The sequence below is a fragment of the Camelina sativa genome, chromosome 11 (assembly GCF_030686135.1).
Source record: "Camelina sativa cultivar CO46 ecotype springtype chromosome 11, ASM3068613v1".
In the NCBI taxonomy this organism is placed as follows: Eukaryota; Viridiplantae; Streptophyta; class Magnoliopsida; order Brassicales; family Brassicaceae; genus Camelina; species Camelina sativa.
In genome coordinates this window covers 16863500-16872872 of record NC_141890.1, presented here as the reverse complement: position 1 = coordinate 16872872, position 9373 = coordinate 16863500, and the positions used below count along the sequence as shown (strand labels likewise).

The window sequence follows — 9373 nt, the reverse complement described above, 5'->3', positions numbered from 1 at the left end:
CTTTAGATACTACTTAGCCTATACGGACTGCATCAACCTCTTAGCTTCTTCTCGGACCATGTTTCGAGAGAGAGTTATTTGTCCACTTCGTTCAGATTTTGACATTTCTTTTTTTTGGTGAACAAGTAGAGAATGGTAATTATTTGAGTAATGTTGAGTAATATTGATATTGACGATGAGAATAGTAATTCTTGTCTAGCTAGTGATAATGATTTTCATGTATGAACATAACGTATGGTAAATCTAAAGTACCCAAAAAATATATATATTTTTAAAGTACCAAAAATATTCATTAATTAGTCTCACATATTTGTGTTCTTCTACGGTCTAAAAATACCTTGGTTCTGTTAAGTTTAGAAATCCATCCTTAATTCTTCCTCGTAGACTCGTAGTGACTAACGTAATAACATGCAAAGACGAACCTGATCTTTGGACAATGTACGTATTGTTTGGACTATGTTTCCAGCAGTACAGGAGACACAGAAACAAAGGCAAATTAATATAGGTCCATTGGAGATAAGAGTGGTGAGTTTGGGTACTTATGATTTTTTTTTTCCGTATCAAGATTAAGTTTTTATACAATTTCCGCAAATTTTGGACAGAACTACAAGTAGCAGAAATGAAGAAAATCTAAGGAGAACAACAAACACTATAACACTACACACAAGATAAGAAAGCAGAAGTGAAAACCAAAAAGAGAGAGATCCAGGAAGAAACACCGATTCCGAACTACGAAGCTCGGACATTTGCATGATTTCCTCAATGGGAATAACTTTTTTGTAATATTAAAAATAAATATATCAATGCATGTATCAATAAGGGTTATATAGCTAGATCAAAGTCGTGTAAGAGACTCAAAAATAGCATGACCACATTTTTTTTTTTTGGTTACTTAATTAAAATACCATGCATGAAGAACAAATTTCAAGTTGACCCAAAAAAAAAAAGGAACAAACTTCACTCTACTGTTGCCAACCTTTACTTTCGATAAAAATAGAAGTGAGAGACCAATTGCTTTGGTCACATAATTATAACTGATAACAATATCTTTGTGGAACCAAAAGGGCCTATCTAAATTTCCGTAAACAATTGGGAAGAAACTAAAAAACTATCACGATCATCAAAGTTCATCAAAGATCATCAAAGTTCATAGAAAGTAAAACAGCCACTGATCAAAATTCACAATTAAGTACGAGTTGGCATGTTGTTGAACCTCTAGGAGAGAGTAACAAATCCTGGATCATCATCTCAACTGGAACTTGTCTCCCTGGAGCGTCCAAAAACAAGATTGTCCCAGTCTTCAAGCAATAAGCATTTCTCAAGATATATTTCACCAGATGTCTCTCTTTCTCCGTCCCAAACATCCTTGTCCACTTGAAAGTTTCAAGACTCGATAACAAACATTTAGGAACACAATTTAGTTCATCCTCCCAGGGAAGCAGTGGATGGAAATAACCCTCTTCATGACCCTGAGATAATTTAAAAAAAAAAAAAAGAGAACATTAATCGAAATAAATTAAAGCATAAGAAAATGACTTTAAACGAACAAACTTACATCATGCAGATAGACCTCCAGCTCTTGTAAATTTGGAGAATCTTTGAGTAATTGGGCAAGTAACTTTGACCAATCATAATCACATTGACACAACTTTAGATGTTTAAGATGATTGAAGACAATACCCTCACGATATAACGCCTGCACACGACGGCAACGGATTCATGCAACATTAAGAAAACCTCCTTTGGTGTCCTAAAATGAGATTGAAATGAAAACATATATTACCTCAAGGGGATTGGCTCCTACGCATAATGAAAGCCGCTTAACAAATGTGATTGATGTAACAAACTTGTCAAGGGGATTGGCTCCTACGGAGGTACTCAAGCTTAGGCAAAAACATCCAAAGAAACTCCCATATCTTCGACAAAATACTCGTGCTTACAGCGGTTCTTGTTGGAAGAAAAAATAGTACCTTCAATAGCAGTTCATCAGGTAACTGACTGATCCTGTCGTCCATCTCTTCACAATTTTTCCAAGATCTTTTGTTGATTTTTAACCAAGATGCTTTTATCATTGACATAAACACAACCTTGTGGAAGAACAGCCACAATAAAGCAACGAAAGAGAAGAAAACCTAATATATGTAGCTTAGGGTTAATGATGAACAGGCTTCACTAGGGCCGGGCTCTAACATATCTCATTACTATCTAGGGCTTGGGGCAGACAACAATTCTTTAGTCCTTTAGTTAATTATTTCAATGAATAAAATTTATGGAAATTGTTTTATAAGAAACTTTGGGTTTTGAATAAAAAAATGTGGAAGCTGTTGTGAGTTGTTCGTACTTCGTAGTGTAGTGGTTATGTAAAGAATCCATAATAAAAATAGTACAAGTTCTTACCACAAGCTCACGAAAATCATTAGTTCTTAATATCTCAACAGTTAATCTCTGTAAGGAGGGGACAATTACCTTCCATGTTCCAAAATAGTCAAATTCACTTCGTTCCAACACTAGATCTTCAAGAACAGGGCAACAAGGAGTTTCGTAAGAGAATTCTCATATGAGTAAGTCACACGTCGAAGGAACAAAGTTTTCAAGAAGGGGAGACATGCCATGCGAGGAACATCGATGAGAACATCGTCATTCAGGTTAAAGATCACTAGCGATTTGCATATATACAAAATACTAGGCAGTCTAGCAGGATGCCTCATAACATAATCTGAATGAAAGGCAAGACTTAACTCACAGATACAGTGAGAAACTGCAAATGCAACACATAGTTCAATAGCTTGAGGCTCAAATGTTTGAACTGGTCCATTGAACTTGAGATGCAAGCTTTCTATAACTGGAGCCTTATGAAGTGGCAAATTCAGATTTATAAAACGCTTAAACCTCTCTTGCTCATCAAGAGAATAATCGGAGCAATCATACTCAAGCTTAGGCAACAACATCCAAAGAAACTCCCATCACTTGGATAAAATACTCGTGCTAACTGCAATTTTAGTTAGGAGAAGCAGCAATATCTTCAAGAGTAATTCATCAGGCAACCCACTAATCTTATCCTTATCTTCAGAATCTTGACATTTCTCTTTTTTTCTCATCGTTGATTCTCTTGTCAATGACTTAAGCGCCGTCTTGCAATACCAATATTGGGGTCTCTCTGAGTAAGTAACAAAAGAAGAACATAAGAATATAAGATAACCGAAGAAAATCTTAAATTGTTAGGTTGGGAGTTGAAATAATATATATAAGGACTAGGCCGACAAACATGGTTGTCCTCTTGATTCCTTAAAATTATCGTAAATGTTTCACTCAATATTTGATACCATATTTATGTAAAATCTTGAACAAACATATATCCAGCAAAGCCTTTTATGTTCCATATATACAAGCGTATTCAAAATCAAACCAAAAATTTCATGTGTAACAAATTTTAATGTCACACCCATTTCTCCGATTATGTAAAAATCCTAATTTTATGAACTTACCTCATGTTCTCAAGAAAAATGGAGTATTGAACTGCGTCTTGATATAGAATCGGATTTGATCTCGCTTGCTTCTTAATTATGAACTCTTTAGAAACTCCGCCTATTATCTCTTATCCATTAAAATCGCCGTTTTTTCTCTCTCTCTCTCAGCAGGTATCATGTCTTATTTTCAAACCCTAGGAGTATCTAAATACCCTTTAAAAATTTCCAAACAACGTCATTTTGAGAAGAACCAAAAACGGCGTCATCCTATTTTATAAAGTAATTTTCGTTTAAGTATTAAAAAACAGTTTGAGTTATTTAAATACTGTCAAAGTATGTAAACCAAAATCTAACATTGTGAAAAAAAAATGTTACGAATCTTTGGGTAGTCTTTCACTGTATATGGCGAATTTGAAGTACCATCTTAATATATAGCATTTACAATTCCATGCTGTTATAATTTGCTATCAATGCCCACTTTTTTTTATATATAATGTCTGGATTGTCTATGAGGGTGGGGTTTAAACATTTCATGTTACTTTCTTCTATATGTTGAAGCTTGAAAAACAAAATAAAAGTTGTTTTTCTTTAGTCTTCTCTAGCTACAGAGGTATAGTCTTCATTCTTCTCCCATCAAACACTCCCAACCCTCTGATTTCCATGACATTTTAGACTAGGTAACAGGTACGTACACTGTTCCAAAACTTAGAGCTAATTAAAAAAAATAACTATGCAATTTCAAAACCAACAAACACTCCCCAACTGTAACATCCCGACCGCCATCTTTTAGTGGGCCCCATGTCCAAGGGCCCACCTTTCTTAATGGGCCTCACGTCCTCTCACTAAGCCCATGAGCTCACTCATATCCGACTGCCGGTTTGCTACGTCCGGGAGGATTTTAAAGACTTGTTACCGTCCCTAAAAATCACCATCTGTCCCGATGGACCTTCACAAAAACCATCTGTCCCGAAGGACCGTCACAAAAACCATCTGTCCCGAAGGACCGTCACAAAGACCACCTGTCCCGAAGGACCGCCTAAACAGGCACGCTGGCTAAACAGCCCGCCACAAAAGCCACACAATTGGCTACACAGCCCGTCACAAAGGCTACACAATGGCTAAACAGCCTGCCACAAAGGCCACACACGGCTAAACAGCCCACCACAAAGGCCACAAAATGTCTCAAAAGACCGCCACACACGGGCACAATGACTCAAAAGTTCGCCACACAAGCCCCTCCAAGGCTCTCCGCCAATAAAAATTGACAAATTCTAACTCACATAAAACTTTCCATTTTTAGCACTTTCCACTTTTGGAAACTTCTATTTCAGGAAACTTTCCTCCAAAAACCCCGCCCACGGAAACTTTGTACCCCGAGCACCACCTCATCTTGTTACTTAGTCGCACAACCAACCACCCCTAAGCGACCATGTAAACAAGAGAGATGGGATGGAATACTCCATTCATGCTCCACCCACGGATTACAGATGGGACCAGGCTAGACAAGCTCAAGTCGCGGCTTGCTTCTCATACCACTTCTTCAACCTTGCCTTCATCCTTGCCTCAGGCTCCCAAGTCTGCTCCTCAACACCATCACAGTCCCAAAGGACTCTCATCAAGGGAATCTTCTTTTTCCAAAGTTCCTTAATCCTCCTCTCCAAAACCCTCACTGGTCTCACCTCCAAAGTCATGTTAGGCTGAAGATCCTCAGAAATCTTAGCTAACAACTGATCATCCTCACGGAGACACTTCTTCAACATAGAAACATGGAAAACCTTGAGGAACGCACGCATAACCTCAGGCAACTCCAGCCTATATGCTGCCGGTCCCACCCGCTTAATCACTCTGAACGGACCCATATACCTCGGACTCAACTTAGTCCCTGTCAATGACCTGTTCGGACCCCGCAACATGGCCATATTTAAGTACACTCTGTCTCCTACCTGAAACTCAAGATCTCTTCTCCTCTTATCAGCATAACTCCATTGCCTATCCTGAGACTCCTTCATGTTCAGCTTGAGAACCTGAATCTTCTCTGAGGTCTCCTGAACAAAATCTGCCCCAAACATGCTCCTCTCCCCCACCTGAGTCCAGCATAACGGTGTACGGCATGGCCTCCCATACAAAGCCTCATAAGGAGCCAGCTTAATACTCGCCAGATAGTTGTTGTTGTAAGCAAACTCTACCAGGTTCAGATGATCTGCCCAATGGCCACCCCAATCCAACACACACATCCTCAACATATCCTCCAGCGTCTGGATCATCCTCTCCAACTGTCCATCTGTCTGGGGATGATAAGTTGTACTCATATGCACCTTAGTGCCCATTTCTGCCTGAAATGCTCTCCAGAACACCGAAGTGAACTTAGAATCCCTATCAGACACAAAACTCGCTCGCACCCCATGCAATATGACTATCTCCCTCACATACTTCTTAGCCAAGACCGCTGCTCCATCAGTCTTCTTAATGACCAGAAAATGTGCTGACTTGGTCAACCAGTCCACAATGACCCAAATAGCATCCAAAGTTCGAGACACTGGTAATCCTACCCCGAAATCCATCGTGATCATATCCCACTTCCACTCTGGAATGGGTAAACTCCTTAGTAACCCACCTGGAGCCTGATGCTCAGCCTTCACTAGCTGACACACATCGCACCTAGCGACCCATTTAGCTACATCCTTCTTCATCCCGACCCAGTGATAGTACCTCTTGAGATCACGGTACATCTTAGTCGCTCCTGGATGAATAGAAAAGTTGCTCACATGAGCCTCTCTCAGGATCTTCTGTCTCAACTCCTCATCCTTGGGCACACAAATCCGACCGTGCACCAAGATAGTACCATTATCTGAGACCTGATACTCTGAATCTACATCCTTTGAGGCATTCACCAACCCCAAATCCTTTTCCTGAGCCAACCGCACCCTGCTCAGAAGGTCTGCTCTATCAACCGCCTCCAAACCCAATGGTTCCTGAGACACAGCACACAAACTCAACGCATCGATCTCTCCTACCAGAGACTCCATCTCCTGCTTCTGAGCCGAAGCTACCCTCTTCCGACTCAGAGCATCTGCAACCAAGTTAGCCTTACCAGGATGATAGGCTATCTCCAAATCATAATTTGCCACCAGCTCCATCCACCGCCTCTCCCTCAAATTCAGCTCGGGTTGAGTGAATATATACTTCAGGCTCTTATGATCTGTAAACACCTGCACTTTTGCACCATAAAGATAAGATCTCCAAATCTTCAGGGCAAAAACTGCAGCACCCATCTCAAAGTCATGAGTAGGATAGTTGTCCTCATGCTTCCGCAACTGCCACGAAGCATAGGCAATCACCTTCCCATGCTGCATCAACACACACCCCAAACCAACTCTGGATGCATCTATATAAACTACATAGGGTTCTCCCTGCTCAGGCAAAGCCAACACTGGAGTAGTAGTCAACATCTCCTTGAGGCTTGCAAAGCCTTTTTCACACTCCTGTGACCAAACAAAAGGAACATCCTTCCCTGTCAACTTAGTCAATAGACGTGCTCTGCTCGCAAATCCCTGCACGAACCTCCTGTAGTAACCTGCTAGACCAAGGAAACTCCTGATCTCTGTGGCACTCTGCGGTCTAGGCCAATACCTGATAGCCTGAATCTTCTCCGGATCCAGAGACACCCCCTCTGCAAAAAAAATGTGACCCAAAAAACCCATCTCACACTGCCAAAAACTACACTTGCTCAACTTAGCAAACAACTTCTGCTCCCGCAGCTTCTCCATAACTGCTCTCAAATGCACTACATGCTCCTCAAGACTCTTAGAATAAACCAGGATATCATCGATGAAAATGATGACATACACGTCCAGAAACTCCTGAAACACGCTGTTCATCAATCTCATAAATGTTGTTGGTGCGTTAGTCAACCCAAAAGGCATCACCACAAACTCATAATGCCCATACCTCGTCCTGAATGCAGTCTTCCTCACATCTGCCTCATCTATCGGTATCTGATGATAACCCGACGCCAGATCTACCTTAGAGAACCAAGTAGCACTCCTCAACTGATCTAACAACTCATCAATCCTTGGAAGAGGGTACTTGTTCTTTACAGTGACCCGGTTTAAACCCCGATAATCAATACACAACCGGAAACTCCCATCCTTCTTCTTCACAAATAACACCGGCGCTCCCCACGTTGATACACTACGACGGATGAATCTCTTGCTCAACAAATCCTCTAGCTGCTTCTTCAGCTCTGCCATCTCTGCTGGAGCCATTGTGTAAGGAGCCTTGGATAATGGTGTCGTCCTCGGTTCCAGTTTAATAGTGAAAGGATCAGACCGAGATGGTGGTAATCCCTGCAATGACTGAAACACAACCTCAAATTCCTCAACAACCTGAATACAGCTAATCGTAGACTTCCCCACTGACTCTAGCATTGATATAGTAACCAAATAAGCCTCACGGCCCTTCTCAATCATCTTCCCAGCCTGAATGGCCGAGATCACGAGATTCTCCAAAGTCGTTCTAATGCCCTGAAAAACCAACTTCCCTCCTGGACGCTCAAACTCCACTCTACCCCGATGGCAATCCAAATGCACCATATGCTGATGCAACCAATCCATCCTGAGGATAACATCATACAACTCCATTGGGCTGATAAGCAAATCTGCTGGCCACGACTCTCCTGCGATCTGAATATCAACTCCCTTAGCTCGTCCAATAACTCTCAGGAACTTGCCTCCCGCAACTCTGACAACTCATGTACGCTCTCCGAAATCCCCTCTGCTTCCCGCACTCTCTGCACACTCTGGAATAATGAAGCTATGAGAAGCTCTAGAATCAAACATGACGTGGGACTTAAACCCGTCCACCAACAAGGTCCCTACACAAACTTTATGTGTTGAGAACCTAACACTTTATCACAGGAAACAACATAAAATCTGAACCTACTGAAAATCACAAAGTTTAAGTACCAAAAATTATACCTGTGACCGCCCCGCCATTGGTTCCACCAGTCTCTGCAGTCGTTTAAACCTGTGGCGCCTGCTCAATCTGGGCCACCTGCTGCCCTCCCGGCTGCACCTGCTGCAACGATGCCACTACCACCGGCTGCAACTTGGGACACAAGGGCCTGATGTGCCCTGGCTCCCTGCAATGATAGCATACAGGAGCCGCTGCCGTCGGAGCACTTCTCATGGGACAGCTAGCCATCTTGTGATCCTTGCTCCCACAGTTGAAGAAACTCGCACCACTCGGCGTCTGCATAGCTTCCCACCTCCTCTTGGTTACCTGCGCAGGCTTGCCGCCCCTGCTAGAACCTCCATGATGCTGAGCCTTACTAGGCTGAACTGCTGGACTAACCGCCACTGACTGTGCCCGGATATCCTCCTCAATCTCTGCCACAGTAGCATAGCTCCGCCCTCTATAGTGAACCCTCAAGTCGTCACGTAGGGCCCTCATAAATATCCTGATCTGAGCCTCCTCAGACTCCATAGCCCGACCCCAATAACATAGAAGTCGACTGAACTCTAAATCCAGCTCCCGCACTGACCGCGTCCCCTGAGATAACTGAAGGAACTGCACCTCCAATCAGTCCAATGCCTCTCTCAGAAAGTACTTGCGGTTGAACTCCCCCACGAAGTCAACCCAAGTCAACTCCCTCTGCACTCTCCTAGCAACCACTGATCTCCACCACACCTCAACATCACCAATCAAATGGTGGACCCCAATGTCCACCCAAAACTCCTCAGGACATCTCAGAGTATGAAAGTTATGTTCCACACTCGTCCTCCACGCATCCGCTGTAGTAGGGTTTGTACCACCTGAAAACTTTGCAGTCTCGATGCCCTTCATCTCCAATAGCATGGACAAGTAACGACCATGTGCTCCCACATCTGCAGCCACTGGCTGCCGCT

General features: G+C 42.4%; 1 protein-coding gene and 1 pseudogene across 1 annotated transcript; both read right to left on the bottom strand.

Moving 5' to 3' along the window:
- Positions 1-1089: 1089 nt before the first annotated feature.
- Positions 1090-2015, bottom strand: LOC147934117 (putative F-box/FBD/LRR-repeat protein At4g00315). The gene is made up of 4 exons (XM_087472516.1): positions 1931-2015; positions 1784-1866; positions 1556-1696; positions 1090-1469 (listed from the first exon to the last, which is right to left on the bottom strand). The coding sequence occupies exons 1-4, from the start codon at positions 2013-2015 to the stop codon at positions 1173-1175; spliced, it is 606 nt and encodes a 201-aa protein (XP_087328642.1). The 3' UTR covers positions 1090-1172.
- Positions 2016-2201: 186 nt separating this feature from the next.
- LOC147934116 (putative F-box/LRR-repeat protein At4g15060 pseudogene) lies at positions 2202-3624 on the bottom strand (annotated as a pseudogene).
- Positions 3625-9373: the final 5749 nt, after the last annotated feature.